This window comes from Myodes glareolus, chromosome 21, assembly GCF_982192425.1.
Source record: "Myodes glareolus chromosome 21, mMyoGla1.1, whole genome shotgun sequence".
NCBI lineage: Eukaryota > Metazoa > Chordata > Mammalia > Rodentia > Cricetidae > Myodes > Myodes glareolus.
Genome location: NC_142046.1, coordinates 41745882 through 41764777, shown reverse-complemented (window position 1 = coordinate 41764777; position 18896 = coordinate 41745882). Strand labels below are relative to the sequence as shown.

General features: G+C 47.7%; 1 protein-coding gene across 10 annotated transcripts in view; it reads right to left on the bottom strand.

The window, feature by feature from the left end:
• Positions 1 to 18896, bottom strand: part of Tanc1 (tetratricopeptide repeat, ankyrin repeat and coiled-coil containing 1) — a 230642-nt gene that overhangs the window by 28264 nt on the left and 183482 nt on the right. For all 10 annotated transcript variants that reach the window (XM_048425771.3, XM_048425773.3, XM_048425772.3 and 7 more), the window contains 5 exons: positions 13538 to 13646; positions 12814 to 12936; positions 5950 to 6186; positions 3997 to 4182; positions 1680 to 1758 (listed from right to left, as the gene is read on the bottom strand). In XM_048425771.3, coding sequence (XP_048281728.3) covers positions 1680 to 1758; positions 3997 to 4182; positions 5950 to 6186; positions 12814 to 12936; positions 13538 to 13646 — 734 coding nt within the window. The remainder of the gene's footprint in view (positions 1 to 1679; positions 1759 to 3996; positions 4183 to 5949; positions 6187 to 12813; positions 12937 to 13537; positions 13647 to 18896) is intronic.

Genomic DNA, 18896 nt, shown 5'->3' with positions numbered 1-18896 from the left:
CCTGGGAGAAGAACCATGCTGAGCCTGACCCCAAACCCCACTGAAGAGACTCCTACAGCCAGTGTGTTAGGCACAAATTCCCACCCCTGGCTGGGAAGCTATTTGCAATTGATAACTGCCGGTAGAGAGAAAATCAGTTTCTTCAATGAGGTGACACTGGGTATACCAACCTACACTCCAGGGCAGGTCTCGTGCTCAGGAGCTGTTGGCCAACACAAGAGGGATTCCATGGGTGTGTGTATGTACGCACTTTTTTTTTTTTTGAGAGAAAGAAAGAGCATGAAGTTGGGTGAGGAAGGCTTCTGGAAAAGGATAGGTAAGGAGGATATGATCAAGATATTATATGAAATTCTTAAAAATAAACAGAAGGAAGCGCTCAAATCAAAAACCTCTTGGCTGACTGAATTCACCCAAATCCTTACTAATGACGCTAAGAACTGCTTTCTAGGTCTGAAGACGGCACATAAGGCCTTGTCGAGAAGGGCTGAACAAGTCTATGGCTTTTCACCAGACTCAAGTACAGCAGCAAGGAGATAAATCCTATCAACAACCTCTTAGAAGCGGGTGAGTCCCTGAGGGGAGCACAGCCCAAGCCAATACCTAGGATTATGGGGAGGGGAGAGCCTGAAGCAGAGAACCCAGCCCTGCTGCACCTAGACTTCCGCCTCTCACAAACTGTGAGACAATAAATGTGTACTGTTTTGTTTTTTTTTTAAGTGCGAAGTCTTTAATTTCTCAAGTGTCTCTTTAGACATCAACCAACTGGCAGGATCTCAACGGGGAGGGGACAGACATTCAGGACTGATCCATACCATCTGGAGTCCTACACTTCCTCTGCAATCCATGCCATGCCTCGCTCCGCCTGCAGTCCACAGTGAAAGATACAAAGCCAGCTGACAGTGGCTTCCCAGAGTGAGCCATGTGGCTCTGAAGGGCAGGCCTGCATGCCCACCAGGAAAATCTCTGAGGCTTCTCTCAAGTGTGAGCTAGCTAATAAACTCTCCACACCACCATCTGCTTTGTTAGCAAAGAACTTAGAAGCAGTAGGAACAGATCTGTGCAGGAGAAATGGCAAACGCATGCATCCTGGACACATCCGGGAAAACACAGGTTAAGCATCTTGGTTACATCTGTTGAGTGGTAAATCTCAAAGCAGCAGTATCTCCACTAATCTGAACATCAATCTTTCTTCCCACTAAGTCCCACAGCCCCCCTCCTCTGACCAATGGAAAGGGACTTTGGACTGTATGTAGTCACTATTTTATACAGGGCTATGAGACCTGACTTCTGTCCTCATTCCACAAGACAGAGCGGGGCGTACTTCCCTACTGAACCACCTCCGATTCCCTTGACAACGGACCGCTGCCTAGCTCTCCTGGCAGGCATCAAAGGCAGATCAGGTAGGTCAGGACATGTGCAAACTCAATGCCCCACCAAGGCATTTCCATTGGGTGTTCCTCAAGCGCACGGTAATTGCTACTCTACCTCAAAATGCATCCCTTTTATTGCTTCCACAGAAGTTTTATTACTCATTTGGCAAGTTTAGGCGCCAAATGCCTCGTGACAAAATAAAAACAGGACTACACACATCGCCAGTCACTCCTAAGACAATCGGGCCACAGTGGGGCTGAGACATCATGCAAGCTGCCCCTGACTACAAACAGTGGAAGCATAATTACCTGTTTCTCCCCACAATGTGTCGGTGCCATTGACTTCGATTTCGTGTTCTTCTGCCATCCCCAGCAAACACTGGACTACCTGTCAGACGTGGCAAGGTGATTTAATGAGCTCTTGGAGCAATAGGTGCTTATTATAGCCCATCTATCAAAGGAGAGAGTGTCGGTTTTTAACCATTATCATCTTGTGCTGCACAAGTAGAGAAAATAGAATGAAAACCATTTCCAAACATAATTCGTATGCTAGTCACACTTGCACTTGGAGAATTAAAAAAAAAAAAATAAAACAATCTCAGTGAATTTCGGCAACTCTGCTCAGGATTACCAGGTACTTGGAATTCTAATGAATTCCAGCATGACCCAAATATGCCAGCATAATCAACAGAGGGCCCAGCAGATCACAGAAAGTGCAGCTTCTGCATAAATCACCATTAGTGCATTCTTTACGAGGAAGGAAAACAAGGTGATATAGACTTGTTACAGTAAAAAGTTTCTTTTAGTATTATTCAACTGATTTTCCTGCTGACAGCACTGTCCCTCTCCCTTCTGGGCGTCTTCCCACTGAAGAGCAGAGCAGGTTACAAGTTGGAGGCAGGAAAGCTTGCTCTTGGGGAGTGGTGAAGTACCTGTGCCCTGGACCGGAGCCAGAACCCTCCTGAATGACAGCAGAGTGCAACAAAGCCATTTTCCAGGCTCCCAATCTGTATTGTTTGCGGTCTGCTGACTGGGTCTCCTGCTAATCCCCAGAAGCTGTGGGTGCTCCTTGAATGGCAGGAGGAAATCACAGACCTTGAAATGGAGTGATTATGTCTGGGTGTACAGTCTGTCACGAACCTGGTACAACCACAACACTCAAAAGGATGGGACAGGAGGAGTGTGGGCCAGAGGAAGAAGGAAGAGAGAAGGCAAGGGGGGCTGTGTACTCTGAAGATGGAAGAAGCAGGTCTGAGCTAGGGAAGCGGGGTGGCCTCTAGAAGCTAGAAAACCCAGAAAAGGATGGCTCCTGGAGTCTTGGGGGAAGCTGGCTCTTCTCACCTTAAAGTTAGATATCTGGCCCCCGGAGCGTTAAGATTAAGTGTGTGCTGTGTTTTAGTGACTGAGAGTCTGGTCATTTGCTGTGATGACATTAGGAAATTAATGTCCTCCTTGGGACTTCTAAGGAATCTTGCTTCTCTGCTTGAAATGAGCATTGGTTGTGCTGAGGTGGTTTCTGTTCAGTGTTCTCCAAGCCGACTCCTATGTGGTGGACCCGAGTTATGAAAAGGATCGCTTCCAAACCTGGGGCATGTGTGTCATGTGGGGGTGTGCACGTGCTCACAGGTCTCCTAGGGATGAAATGTTGGAGCCCCTCATTCAGAGAGTGGGAGGAGGCGGCAGAACATGGTGTCCCACGCTTGTTATTCCTGCACTGGGGAGGGAGAGGCAGGAAGAGTAGTTACAGAGACTAGGCTATGTGAGGTCTTGTTTTTAAAAACCAAGACAAACAGAATAGGAAAAATCTACATTTTCAGATTATGTATACAGTATTTAACTATAACTTATGCACGCCAGATATTAGCCAGCCAACAAAGCATGCTTACATGTATATCTGCCTTTGTGCGTAAGTGCCAAATACCAGCCAGCCAGCTTGGCATTCAAATTTTAGTCATCTGGGGAAAAGAATATCACTAAACACTGGCACCTTCAGCTGCTTAAAGACAACAAAGAGTGAGAAAAACAGGGCAAAGTGGGAGCAAATGCCATTATAGCCAGAGCCGAAGCAGAGAAACGGGCCAGCTGAAGACAAGCAGTCTTCAAGCATAAAGCTAGTGACATCCATCAGAGAGGAACACTGCGTTGGATCTCTGCTTTGGTGTGGGAAATTCGAACAATGGGTCCTCACAGGCTCTCAGCGCACACAAGCACCATTTTTAAAAACCCTTCACACACTCAAGCATGATTTCAGACTAGGGTTCCATGTGATTACTTTCTAAAGGTCATAAGGACAAAAGAAGGAGCCAAAGGGGCCAGGCAGAAAGACAGCAAGGTGGAGGGTAATGCAGTAGAGGGGAGGAAGGAAGAACAAGAGAAACAGTGAGCATCCATCAGGGCTTCTGTGTGGGAGGAAAGTGCTCTGCCCACAAGCCCACAAGACTGTGGGCCTCACTCACAGCAAGGATACAAAGACACTGAAAGCCCTTTTCCGGCCCAATTCAGGAGCAACTTCTTGAAATCATGGGTTCCTTTTGCTGCAGTGGCTCTCAACTTAGAGGGTTGTGACCAAACAACAGACATTGGGCTGCAGCATCTTATACCTCAGAAAGCAACCCAACACACTCACCGAGCTGTGGCCCATGCTGGCAGCTGCCGTCAGTGCCTGCTGCAGGGCTTGGCTCTTCCTTAGCGTGCCAGGCTGGGGAGGACCTGTTGACCATTCGCAATTCAGGAGGTACTGGAGAATGTCACTGTGGCCCCGCAGCGCGCTGTGAACGAGTGCACACTGACCCTTCTTATCCAAGTGGTCTACCTGGAGAGCAGGGGCAGGGCAAAGGCAAAAGTGAGCATCCCCTATACGCTGAGAGAGTGAATGCCCTGAAGGCTAGAAGCAAACTCAGGTTGTTGCAAAAGAACAAAGGCTCACATTCCATCCCGTCTTTCTGATCAGCACCGAACCTTTGACTCTCTTCATTGTGGTAAGAACACTCACCCAGGCCTCGGGCTCCCTTTACAGGACTAGCAACCACAAGACAGTCTCCTCACGCACACATCTCTCAGCAAACTGCACAGAGCTCACAGACGAAACCCTCAGACAAAGCCCTGTGCTTCCCAATGGGGTACTTAGATGAAGTAATTTCAGGCTGCTCTGAGACCTTCGGTCACTGAACCAGGGAGCCACAGAAAGGCAAGGCTCTAGAGAACACAGATCTAAAGGCAGAAGGACAGAGGGAGAACAGGCAGGGAGATGACCTGGGACATACCAGCTCATAAATGAAAGCCACAGAGCTGAGAGAGGCCAGCTAGTCAGAAGAAACCTAAGTGCTGCACGCCTCCTAAAGGCCTGACAGTGGCAGGCACCCCCAACATTCCTTACCTAAATGAAGGCGTCCTAGGACCCAGTTCTGACATGTTTGCAAAACTAGGGACACGCTGCCCCATTGCACGGAGACTCCGCCAGGGTCCCCAACATGACAGTGAGCCTGTCCCTGCAAGCTTTCAGATGTGGCAGCAGAGACACCACTGGCCTCAGAAGAAAGCTAAGAGGCAGCTGACATCCAGAAAGAAATTGAGGCATGTGCCATGCAGCAGTTAGGTATGCACCCCAAAAGTGGAGCTGAGGTTCAGATGTCCCAAATGTTGGACTTTTAAGAAAAGCAAACAAATAAAACAAAAAACCGAAATATTTCTGTATCTACTATAAGCCTAACATAACTAAATAGGCAAAAGACGATTAGCAGTGCTTTACCCACTGCTACTCAACAGGTTCATTTGCCTGTGAAACGTGTGTATGCAGAGGAAGCTGAAGAGGGGCTATGCCAAGCATCCATCTCACTTCAGCTAGGAGACTGAGAGTTCTACCCCAACGCCTCGGGCAGCAGGCATTATCCCACAGTCACAGCGAAAGGCTGGCTGACGGCTCACACCAGTGCCATGGCACTGTCCCTGGCATTCCAGACAGATGAGGCCCAATGTTCCAGGTGGGAATGGAAATAATTTTAGGCAGTTCCCACAGAAGCATATGACTTCTATACCAGAGAACTCATGGGATTGCCTTAAAAGAATCATGAAACAGGACAAGAGGGGGCACTTGGAGTGGTGTGACATAAACATTTAAAATCTTTCCAACAGGGCTGGCAAGATGGCTCAATAAGAAAAGGCACTTCCTGCCAAGTTTAATTCCCAGAACCCATACAGTAGGAGAGAACCAACTCTCTCCAGAGCACACGCACGCACACGTGTGTACACACACACACACACACAAAATATTCTAAAGAATCTAAACAATTGTGGTGCCATATTAGATTCTAGAATAAATTCAGTGGCCATGGATCTGCCTGGTACAACAGCAAGCAGACCAAAAGTTTAGGCACATATGGCTACCTCTTCCTGGGGTTCCAACCAAGATGCCCCAACCTTCTACACCGATTCTATAACCTCTTAACTCACTTCACCCAACAAAGCTGAAATGCTCCAAGCTTGGCCTAGTGGCCGACAATCCCGGTAATGACAGGAAGATATTTCCCACCCTCTCCGCCACCCTGCTGTCACCTTTCATGGCAAGAAGGCTGCTGCTTACCCTTGCCCCCTTCTTGATCAGCAGACACACCAGCTTCATGTGGCCCGCAGCAGCTGCGTAGCAGAGTGCGTTCATACCATTCTCTGACATCCCATCCAGGCAGGCGCCAAATTCCAGAAGTAGCGTCACAACTTCTTCATGGCCAAGGTGAGACTGGACGCACAGGATGGGGGCGTTATTTAACACTTCCGTCCTGTAGTTCACGTTGGCACCTCCCAAAATCAGGAGCCGGCTAACCTGTTGGACAATGTCCCCCAACAAGATTAACATTATACATACGTCAGCCTTAACAGCATCTGTGAAGAAGGGCAGTATCTGCAGCTTTTTATTCTAACAGATCTCAAGGTTGAAATGTACCAGCAGCTAGTATCTGCACACTCATGCATGTGTGCGAATGTGTGTGTGTGCACTCACTCGTGTACATGAACGTATGTATGTATGTACGTGTGTATGTATGTATGTATATATGTATACACACACACATATGCATCTTCACTGTTGGAAATTGCCAAGTTCATCCAAATAATGGCAAACAGACTGCACTGTGAACTACTTCTGGGGCTAGATCCACAATGACTGAAAGCAGATATGCACACCCAAGTTCACGTCAACAGCATCCATGGAGGCTGAGCCAGAAGCAACCCCAGGGTCCACCAGCTGAGGATGGGTAGATGTGCATGCCAACAGTGGAAAGATTCAGGCTCAGAAAGGAAATTTAATGATGCTATATCAGAGACTAATGTAAAATCTACTAAATAAGCAAAAAGGCAAGGGCCACATGATGACACTATTATGATACTGTAAAGGATGTACCCAAAGTATTCAAATACAGGTGCAAGCTGAGCATGGCTTCCAGACCATGGACAGAGGGAAAACCAGAGTGTTTAGTGGCTAAAGAGACCTACTTTATAAAAAATTCTAGAGATTTACAACATTAAATCTAAACAGACTTTGCTGACTTAAAATTAAAAACAGGATTTTTCTGTGTAACAGTTCTGACTGTCCTGGAATTCACTTTGTAGACCAGGCTGGCCTTGAACTTACAGAGATCCCCCTGCCTCTGTCTCCTGAGAGCTGGGATTAAAGGTGTGTGCCACCACTGCCCAGCAGATGTTAAATTTTCTATTATGAATTTTTAGTCCATCACACGTGAAAATAATTTTTTTGACACATATAGTACCTTCTCCTTCCTCATGCCCTACATAACACATCTTTAAAATATTTACTTTTTTTTTACTTTGTGTATGAATGCTTTGCCTGCATGTGTATCTGTGCTATCATGCGCATGCCTGGTGTCCACAGAGGTCAGAAGACGGCATCAGATCCCCTATAACCAGAGTTATGAATGGTTATGAACCACCACATAGGTGCTAGGACTCAAACCACGGTATTTTGTCAGAAGAACAAGTGTTTTTAGTCTGGGGGGGTCCCCTCTCCAGGTCCTGAGTGGCACCTTTTTAATGTTTTCCAGTGAACAATAATATTATTGGTGTAGGAGCTACACTTTGACAAGCCACTACAGAGAAAATTCGCCATTTTAACAGTGAAATAATAATCAAGGGTGGAATCATTAGCAGTGAGATAAAGCCGAAAGAAAACATGAATAGTCTCTTTTCTCGCCAAGAATATGTTCCGGCAAGAAGACAGAAAGCCGAGAAACGTCCCCGTGTCCTCAGGACCGTGAGCACCGCACACCGAGAGACAGCATGTCCTCCGCTGCTCCCACTGACGAGTGCACACGGCACCTGCCAGGTATCGAGTTTCGGATCCACACGTATTAAATTCACTAAACAGATGCAAACCTCTAACTATAATCTCCTTCACATCTCCAGATTATGAGGGGGGAAAATGATGCACTTTTCACACCTCTGAAGATGTCCCAATTTCTGCAATTGGTCCCTTTAAACAGCTTCAACCTGCATTCATCACTCCTCCTGCCAAGCCCTAGCAGGTCCTCTGGGCTGACTATTTGATTGAAAACCCCAGAGACCATGTCATCTATTTGACTAGAGACATGTGGGGATCATTAAAAGACACAGAAAGGAGATGGGCATGTCAAAATTCTGGGTAGTTCAGTGATGTGTCCATGGAGTAGCTGATAGAACATTTACAAACTATAAACACAGGAGATTAATACTACCAGAAGGGAAACTATGGCTCATGGCGGCATCTCTTTGATGTGTTAGAACCCAAAATATTAAGGTGTCTCCAGGCTGCTGAAGGTTAAACTTATGAAATGTTGAGGTATCTCCATGCTGCTGAAGGTTGAACCCACAAGAAAGTGGTCCCCAGCTTTCTCTCTTACATTCTCTCCAGGGCCATGGCCTCAGTGTGGGTCCTCCGGCCCCAGGAACACTAAACAAGCCCTGCCACCACGGTCTTTCCCCTTTCAGCTCCCTCTGCCTTGAATGCTTGTTCCGCAGACAGCAAAGGATGTTTTCTGTGAGTCTCTACTCCAACAACAGAATGCCAAAGTGCAGTGTCCCCACCCTGCTCGATGCACACTCCTGGTGTGGGAGGTCCTTCTGTCTGTGTTGCTTTTATTGGTTAATGATTAAAGAACTGCTTTGAGCCAATGGCAGGGAAGAACAGAGCTAGGCAGGGAGGACTGGACTGACTGCTGGGAGAAAAAAGGGTGGAGTCAGAGAGACGCCACGAAGACACTGGAGAAAGACATGCTAAAACTTTGCTGGCAGGCCACAACCTCGTGGTAATATGCAGAATAATAAAAATGGGTTAAATTAATATAAGAGTTAGCCAATAAGAAGCTAATGGGTCAAGCAATGATTTAATTAATACAGTTTCTGTGTGATTGTTCTGGGTCTAAGCTAGCCGGGCGGCTGGGAACCAACAAGCAGCCCTCCTCAACATACTCCACGCCGGCCGAGACTCCTGACTGGCCCTCTTTATCCCTCAGCATGTTCCTGTGTTCTCAGCTTACTGCGCTGGACAGCGGTTCTAAAACAAGTTCACAGAGAAGAGATGCAAGAAAAATGCTCTTCCATTCTTGGAGATCACATATGCACAGGGTCTTCCTCATCACTGGGACCAGGACTTATCCACAAGGAATGGTAAGTCATACACCTGTCACGAGGAGGCCCTGCCAGGTCATCTGGTCACCTGACCACCTGTCCAGCCGTTTATCCCATCAGAAGGGTCATCATCTGGGTTCAGTGACTCTCGAACCATTCTTCAGTTTCTCAGGGTTCCATGTTCCTCTAGGAAATGACAGTGTCACCCCATTCTGCTCAGCATGATCTCTTTGCAAACCTGGGTCCAGGAGCGCATTGGGCCCTGTGGTGCAGATCTGACAGGATTCTTGCGTTCTGGGGCACAGGCTTTCTCACCCATTCACACACCATCTGCTTCCGTGAAACAGTTCCTTTCGCTGCACTGTGTTTTCACACTTAAAACCCTGCCGGTTCCTAGAACATTCTTCATCGTTCTGAACCACGCAAAGCACACTTGAAGCCACCCAGAGCTTTGAAATCTCCAGTGCCTGGACCCTAGGCTGGAGACCCTGATTTTACTGGGCCTGGGGCTCTGGCGACCCAGCTCCCAAGAGAATGGGCTTTGGAAGCAGGCTGCACATCCACAAGGGGACAGATGTGCCTGCAGACACACTACGGCACACTGAGAATCAGGTGTTTTTCCATCCTCCGCTCCCCAGTCGAAAAATGGGAACAAAAGCATCCGTTCCCTAGGTGGTTGTAAAGATTAAATGTCAAAAATAACAATATGTTCCCCCAAGGAGAGAGGGAGGAAAGGAATCAGAGGGAAGGGGGTAAGGAGGTAACGGAAGTAGAGAGAGAGGGGGAGAGGAGGAAAGAGAGCAAGAGAGAGAGGCTGACTCAGCACTACACTCAGTATTTCAAAAGTTCCAAATAAACATTCGCAGCTACTGTCACTGTCTCCTTTGTGTTGTCTTCAGAGTGAGGTCCCTGGAGCTCTGGGGGCTCAGCTCCCACCCACTGCCCGGTGTGTACCCCGAGACAATCCACAGTACAAACAGCAGGATGGAGGGCCTCACAAGCCAGCCACCGTCTCCAAGTTCCCAGGGGCCCGCAGCCCAGGTGGCGTCACAGTTTCCAGAGCCACGGGGAGCAGCAATGAAAACAATCCACCTGGGCACATAGGGCACGTCAGGCGCTCTCCCAAGGGCTTTCGCTGCCAGTTTTCTGATGGCTGGGAGGTGGTGTTTTGTTATCTCCGTTTCAGAGGTGAGGACTCAAGTGCTCAGAGGGCGTAGGGCAAAGGTGGCTCAGGACACAAAGCAGTTGCTGCCGCAGAGCAGGGTTGTAGCAGACCTTGTGTGGACCACAAGAAGGGATGAGATGACTCATGCATTCTTGCCCATCTACAGGAGCTCTCTTTAGCTCACATGTGAAAGTGGCAATACCACCTAGCAACTTAGGAAAACACATGGGGTAGTGCAGCACCGCTGACAACGGGAGCCTGGAGAAGTGTCAACCAGCGCAAGCTGTGAAGCGGTACACTAGAGGCTTACAGAAGCCATTATGTGTCCTGCTAAATTGTGACGCAGAATCCAACGGACTCCCTGAGCCCAGCCAAGTCCCTGCCTCTTTGCCGGTCTCTCCTTTAAGCTGAGCAAAGCATCCGCAGCCCGATGCTCTCAGTCTACATGCATGTGGGGGCTGGCACCAGCCGTACGACAACATTCCAGCAAACCAACCAGCTGGGCAGGATCCCAGTGGGCCATGCCGGGACAGGCTGGCGTGAGTCTGGCCCAGTGACAGAGGCCACAGGGCTAGCAATCACCAGCACACTTCCAAAATTGCCAAGCACTCATTTCCGAGCAAGTCATTTTAATTTGCCCAAAGTGGCAAACTGCAATTATTTTCAAAATGACATTCATTCCTGTATGACAACAGTTAATATTCTCTAAAAACAGTTCCTTAATTGCATGCATAATTTTAAATTACTGTAATTTGCTCAATATTCTGTGAAAACCGTTCTCTCCCTCATCAGAGACTTACAAAGACAAAACAGAAGATAATGGAAGGACTCAAGATTGTAGAGCCAAGTTACATAAACTTGGGGATGGCACAGAGGTAGGTAACATGGGAATTTTATAAAACAAAGTGAAAATGAAGAATGCGAACTCGCCAGTACGTTAAGGGGAAAGCCGAAAGCCTGGAGGGCGAAGCTGTGCAGTCTGCTGTCTTGAAAACCCACGTTCAGGGGAGTTTAACCTTTCCCACCCATTCCTCTACACACTTAGAGCCCACGGGAGTTAACGTCTATGTCCATAAACCCACTAAGGTGGTGTAAACAGATATCGCCAGCTCACTCCTTCTTTTATACTTTCATCAGTTTTATGAAGAAGCCAAAAGCTATACTGCTATAGGCAGAAAGATGACCAATGTTATAGTAACCTAAACTTGAATATTTATAAAATCTAAGTGGAAAAAAAAACCCACAACACAGCTATCTTTATATGACATCTAAATTTAGAGCCATCCACTTTTGGGGAAAACTCCATCTGGAAAGCAAGCTTTTCCTGGGACAAGGGACAGCAGTGTGAACTGCTTCTCCTGCATTACAGAAGTGGTTTCCTGCCTACCCACTTATGAAAACCTGCATGCAAGGCTCCGTCAGGACGAAAGCACTGAGAGCTAGGAGCCCAGAGGACAGAACATGCACGAGGTCCCCGGGGTCTCTAGCGGCACAGTTCAGTGTGGAGGTCCCCAGATAGGGGCCAAGTCAAGCTGAAGATTCACAGCGGGGAGCAGGGTGCCACTGGGATACAGGCAGCATTTTTCTCAGGTAAACATTATTTGTATCCACCTAGAGACACTCTACTCTATACCAAGGTCCTACCCTGGCCAGCAAGGTTCTGGGTCATCTACCCCGACTCACCCCTGTTACATCCTCCCTGATACCCACAATCCTTGGCATGTGATAACCTCACTCTTCAACAGGGACAGAGGAAGGCAGGACAGCTCTAACCAGCAAGGGAAGCCACAGTGCAGACTCCAGAGCCACGGCCAAAGGACGAACTCTGAGGGGACAGTGAGTGAGGCAGGAAGAAGGGGTATAAAAGGGTCCAGAAGTGCTACCCATGTCTCCATTTCTGGCGCATGCAATCCCTTTCTTGAGGAGAAGTGGATGCCAGATACCTGAAACCCGAGCCAGGCCTTCTTTCCTTTTTCACTGACAAGCACACTGGGCTTCCTTTGGCTTTACTGTGAGGGGGCAGGTGCAATTATCACTTCGTAGCGACTCAGAGTGAAGACCCAGTCCACCGGGACAGATTCCCAGAGTTTGCCCAGCAGGGCATGTTAGGACCCGGGGCTGAACACGTCTGTGTGGCTTTAACCAGAGACCTGGTCTACAGTGTGATTTTTGAGTCAAAGACTGTGTCAAACACTCTGCAATCAGGGAAGGAAAATCTATCTGCAAAAGTACAGCAAGAAGAGCATGGCTGGAAAGCCACTGAGACCTGCACAAAGCTGCTCTCAGCTCCACGTGCAGCCAACCTGTGTCCCTGGAACCTGCTCGAAGCTTTCTGTGACCTACTGTTTTGTGTCACCAGTGCTTAATTTCCTATGCCATGAAGAGCCGGGTTGCTATAATAATTCAGGATACTAAAGATTCTGTTTCCCTGCAAACCTCTCTGCCCTCTGATTCCCTTTGTGGATTACCTGCTGACCACATCCTCTCTGCCATGGTCATTGTGAGCTAACACAGTGGCTCCGTCTACCCTATCTCCCTCTAGAGGAAAGAGCGTGATGAGCATGCAGGGAAGGCATCACCAGGAGCTCACCAGCCCTCCCTGGAGCCTCGGCTGGCAAGACTGGCAGAGGAGGAATAGGCCAGGCACCCCTGCAGAAGGCGACTCACCTTCACATTGGGAGTGTAGAGGTTCCTGAGCGAGGCCAGGGCAGCAGACAGCCCCTCTGTGCTGTAACCGATCCACAGGGCCTGCAGATGGCTTGAGGAGACACCAGTCTTCTTACTGAGGCCCTGGAAACAACCAGAGACAGACGCCTGTGAGTGCTTCCTCCCAGCTGAGCATCAGTTTGAAAGTGAGTCTGCCCAACAGGACCCCTCGGCCTGAAAGCACAGCTCAGGGTCAGGAAATCATAGACCTTGGCCCTGGGAACTGTGCACACACCCAGGAGAGAGATAAGGAGAAAGCTTCCTTCTGCAGAAGGAAGTCAGAGGATGATAAGAGATAAAGGGTCTATAACTCCTAATGAAGGAAGGGGTCTAGGCAGTGGCCAGTAAAGGCTGGTAGCATTACAAATAAGAGGCAAACTCAGTGCTGTGTCTACTGATACAGAATAGTCGCACTGAGCACTGTAATCTTGGGACTTTGCAAATGAAACAAAACCTCAAACCTGAGAAAGGCTCTAGACACACCTCCATAGACAGGAAATCCAGGGAAAGAGGCACACATCAAACCTCACTTGAGAAACAAGTAGGGTTGGAGAACTAAGGCGGTATGAAACATACAGGCCATGGAACTCGAGTTCTTTGATTAGGAACGACACACTAGGGAATGAGTGAAGGGCCCACAGACCTGCCTAAAATCTTCAAACCACAAAATTTGCGCACACCTCACCTTGAAAATGTGTGCCTTCAGGATGTGGTGGCCGAGCTCCATGGTCTGCTGGCGGTTCAGCTTGCTTTCCTGCCGAGAGAACATGAACGCCAGTAGAGCGTGTCCGTTCCTAGGACAAGAAATACAAAGGCTCGTGACAAAAGATCCCATCCATCCCACCACACAACAGGCCCTCAGATGAGGATACCACAAGGCCCCTGAACTGTCATCTGGCCATCAGCGTGAGTACACGGAACATTTAGGGAGCTCACCAGTCCTCCCTGGTTCTTTACAAAGATGGCCAGTGATGTTTATTCTGCAGTCATTTGCAGAGCTTTTTCTGAGGTTTCCTACCTCTGCTGAGTAAGCACCTTCATGTCTGGATCTCCAGAAACCCACTGCCTACTCATCACCATCCCTCCCTCACCTTCCTCTCTCCTTTGAAGTTTTGTCTAAGCCTGTCACAAAAATGCAAACTTCACGACACCAGGGGTCTTGACTAAGTCACAGTTGCCTAACAAGATGCCTAACAGTCAACAGACAAGGATGTGCTTACAGGGTGAATGAACATGAGGGAGGGTGGTACATAATCCTCACTGCCCTCAGCAACCCCCACCCCCATCACCATTCTGGGGCATAACTGGTAAAAGATAGTCCTGGCCTTATAAGGGGAAGGGGGAATAAAAAAAAACCCAGGCCCTGCATAGCAATTGCTCCCGAGAATAGAGCCTAGAAGACTAGATGGATTCCACACATTCCAAACTCACACAGACCAGCCTGCCTCTGCCTCCCAGAGTACTGGGGTTAAAGGCATATTTCCACACCCAGTTTGTAACAGGCTACAAGATCAGTAGGTTTCGACATACTAAAAACCAGCTGAAAAAGAAATCCATTCATGGTAAGAAGGTGAGAGACCTCTGCAATGAAAATTAAAAGTCACTGAAGAAAGAAGCTGAAGATACTAGAAAACTGCATCTCCTAGGTTCATAGACTGGCAATATACCATTGTTTAAATGGTCATATTATTCAAAGTGATCTATACAGTTAATGCAATCCCTATCAAAATACCAATGACATTCTTGATACAACTAGAAAAAGTAATTTTTTAAATTTTTTTTAATATTTATTTATTTATTATGTGGTGCGGGAGAATTATCTGTATTCTGTCAATCATATTTTAATAAAACGCTGATTGGCCAGGCAGGCAGTATAGGCGGGAAAGCCAGACAGGAAGTAGGGGTGGAGCAAAGAGTCTGGGAGTATTCTGGAAGCAGAAGCTCTCTCTCAGCCACTCCTGCGCAGACCACCGAAGAGGCAACATGTAAGCTGTCACACTGAGAAAGGTACTGAGCCCATGTGGCTAACATAGATAAGGATAATGGGGTAATATATGTTATAAGAGTTAACAAGAAGCCTGACCTAATGAGCCAATCAGTTTATAACCTTATGGAGTCCTGTGTGTAATTTCTCTTTGGGATTTGCCGGCTGTTGGGGTACCGGGCGGGACGGAAATCCCAACAAGCCGGCCCTCATGCTACAATTATGTATACGATATTCTGTCTGTGTGTATGTCTGCTGGCCAGAAGAGGGCACCAAACCTCATTACAGATGGTTGTGAGCTACCATGTGGTTGCCGGGAATTGAACTCAGGACCTTTGGAAGAGCAGGCAATGCTCTTAACCACTGAGCCATCTCCCCAGCCCCAAAAGTAATTTTTAACATTCATATGGAAGCACAAAAAGCTGGAAAATCCCAATGCAATCCTGAGCAAAAAGATCAAGGCTGGAAACTCAATATTTGATTGTAAAATATACTAGAGAACCACAGTCACACAAAACCAGGAAGACAATGGAGTAAAAACAAGAACCACTGGAACAGACCATAAGCCCTGGAGATAAACACTTGTGACTGCAGCCACCAGATTTCCCACAAGGTGCCAAAAATACATGCTAAAGAAAAGGTGGATTCTTTAGCAAATGTTGGGAAAACATCCACATGTAGAAAAATGAAAGTGATGGAAATGGAGTTCACTGTGTTAGGTGAAATAAGTCCGGCTCAGAAGGACAAGTGCATTATGTTTTCTGTCATATGTGGAGCCTAGCAGAAACCAGCATGAAAGAGCAGAAGAGGTAAAGGGAAGAAGGATTAGGTATTGGGAGGGGCTGCATATGATCGAAATATGCTAACTGCACATATGAAAGCATACAATGAAACTATCACTTGTTGGATCCCAGGTTTTCCCCGGCTCCTTGAGGTGCTATGCAGGACTGTACACACAACCAGTCTAGCTTCCTGTCATCTCCTCTGCTCGCTCTACCGGCTTGGGGAATTAGCATAGAGAGCCTTATTCTCTATTGGCATGGTAATTCCACCTGCAAAGAAAGGTTCTCACAGCGGAGCCTGCCCTGTCTGCCACTACAGCTAGCTCGGCACCCCCTGCCTGGAGGCACCTGTCACACAGGCGCCAGGCTCTCATCGCTTTGTTCCCACTCCCGGCTGGGAGGGGGTTTTCCTCCTTTGGGCCCTGAGTATATTAACCCGGAATTTCGCTGAATAAAGTTGGCATTTATCTTTTGGACAAATGACCCGAGTCTCTCTCTCTCTCTCTCTCTCTCTCTCTCTCTCTCTCTCTCTCTCTCTCTGTGTGTGTGTGTGTGTGTGTGTGTCTGTCTGTCTGTCTGTCTGTTTTTAACTCCTAGGACATTGTTCCAAGCTCGCGGTTCGATATGGGAGGCGCGAGACCGTATTGGGGTGGGGGTGGGGGGATTCGCAGAATTGGGTGGAACGATTACTCTGTATAATTAATATACACTAAAACTTGTAAATTACACGGTTACAGATGGCTCCACTGTGGACAACAAATATGGACTTCAGTGTCCAGCCCAAGGGTTTTCAGGGCTCTCAGCAAAGCACATGGCCTCCTACCTGTCTAAAGTCCTGCCATTCTCTGTCTGTGCAGCCCCCATGGACCCTATGACTGGCCTTCCCCAGTGCGTCCATGCTCCATGTGCCCCTCTTTAGACCCAGAAACCAAGCCACATTATTTCCTTCACCCACATGACCCTGTGTATCACCCAGTGTTATAATGCCCTGTCTCCTTATATGAGAGAGTGGCCTCAACACGTTAGATGATTTCTCCAAGACCAAATGTGGCTAGTAGCTGAGAGTGGGCAGTCTACCAGACTCGAGAGCTTGGGCTTGAGGGAGAACAACATTGGGTACCTCCCTTCAGGGGCTCTCAGCAACTGGAAGAGACACATGTACCCATAATGCAATTCAGCCAGAAAGCCGCTGCAAAAACACTGTGGGAGAAAGCAAGAAGCAGGCCCAATGAGACAATGCAACTTTCTGTCCTTTGCAGTTCCGGTTCCCCTTCCTTGTGGATTACCCTGTCTGGATGATGTTCCCAACAAGACCTCAGGTTCCTGCATTATTGAACACAAACCACTCAACACTCCCCCTCTTCTCTGGCCTCCTTACAACCCGGCAGAAGGGGTCTCCTAAGTGATACGGGATGTCCTTCTGTATATGTGTTGCTTTTTTTGGTTGATGAATAAAGCTCTTTGGGCCAATGGCTTAGCAGAGTAAAGCCAGGTGGGAAACCAGAACAGAGAGAGAAAGAGAGAAAGAGAGAAAGAGAGAGAGAGAGAGAGAGAGAGAGAGAGAGAGAGAGAGAGAGAGAGAGAAGGCGGAGTCAGGAGATACCATGTAGCTGCCCAAGGAGATAGATGCCCAGAACCTTTACTGGTAGGCCACAGCCTCATGGTGATACACAGATTAGTTAGAAATGGGTTAATAGTCTTCTGTTGGTTCTTCCCAGTCCTCCACAGCATAACAAAAGCACCATTCAAATTAGATTTATTTCTGCCAGAACACCCCCTGTGCTGTTTCTGAAACTCTCCCTGTCTGCAGGAATACCTTCTTCCTATTAATATCCCGTACCTTTTTACTTCTTAAGTTAATTGCATGGAGAAAATAGATTGTTCTAGACCATGAGTCCTTGTAAAAAGTTAACAAGCCGATAAATCCAGGCTATGGTTGGGGGAGTCTAGCATCACACAGAGATTTAAAGTTGAATATCTCCTTTGAGAAATGTTCACCCCAATCTTTGCAAAATGGAAACAAAACCAGAAAATGCATAAACAAAAAGAACAAAGCAGAAGGCATGACAGTACTTGACTTCAAAATGTACTACACAAAGCTCGAGTTATCAAAACAGTATGGTAATTGCATAAAACCACATGGACCTCTGGAATACAACAGAGTCTCTGGAAGTAAACTCACATTTTTACACCCAACTGATTTCCAACAAAAGTAATACTAATATGCACCAAAAAAGAACTATTTTCAATTAAGCAGAAGAGTAAAACTAAACATATCACTCGCCACTATAAAAATACCTCAAAAATAAAGACTTAAACGCAACACTAAGAACTATGGTTAAGGAAAACAGGAAATACTTCCAGCCATTAGAATAAACAAGGACTGTCCTGAAGAAGACTTCAAAAGCACCGGAAACAGAAGCAAGAAAAAGCAAGCAATGCTGATCTAACCACAAAGCTTGCGTATTAGAGTCAGCCTACAGGTGGGTAAAGCGTTCGCAAACACACCTCTGACGGGGGCTGCTCTCCTCAGGTCCTGGTGACTAGGGCCTGTCTGTGGCCACTGCTCCTTCAGCAGCTGCCACACGCAACTCTGCCCTGTGCGGAACTGCCGCCACTGTTGGAAATGCAGTCAGGGTCAACAACGACCACAGTCCAGCCACTTCCTCCTCTAACACCAGCAGTCTATACCCCGCGAGTCTCCTGACGGCTTTTTGTCTCTACAAAGTCACCTGCAGCTGATCGTCCTCAAAAGTGATCTTTCCCTAAAAATCTGTCACCTGGTGAGCGATGTCACAGCACACACTTGGTTGCCTCTGGTAATCTGGCTCTAGTATCCAACCTACTTTCCTAACCAGGTATGAAATATAATAAAGCCCGAGTTCAGCATCACCTAAGAAAACAGCCATAGCGCTGTGCAGCATTAGACCTGTGCGCATGCGCGTGTGTGCGTGCGTGCGTGCGTGCGTGCGTGCGTGCGTGCGCAGAGGAGACTCCCCGGTACTCACTGGTCTCTTCGTTTCTAGGCCCAAGTGGTCAACCAAGCACCCTATAGTTCTGCGGAGACAACCCAGCAGCTCGCCAGAGTGGAGTAGGAAGCAATCCTGACTCAGAGAACAGCCGTTCAAGAGAGCAAAGATGCAGGCGAGACAGAAGGAGGGCTTGGGAACGGCCATGTCCAAAGGCACTTGGAGTCTTCCGTTTCCGACCTCTCACCCTATTTTGTACTAGGCATGGCTGGTAAGCGGGCAAGCAAGTAGGAAGGCTTATCTCCCCAC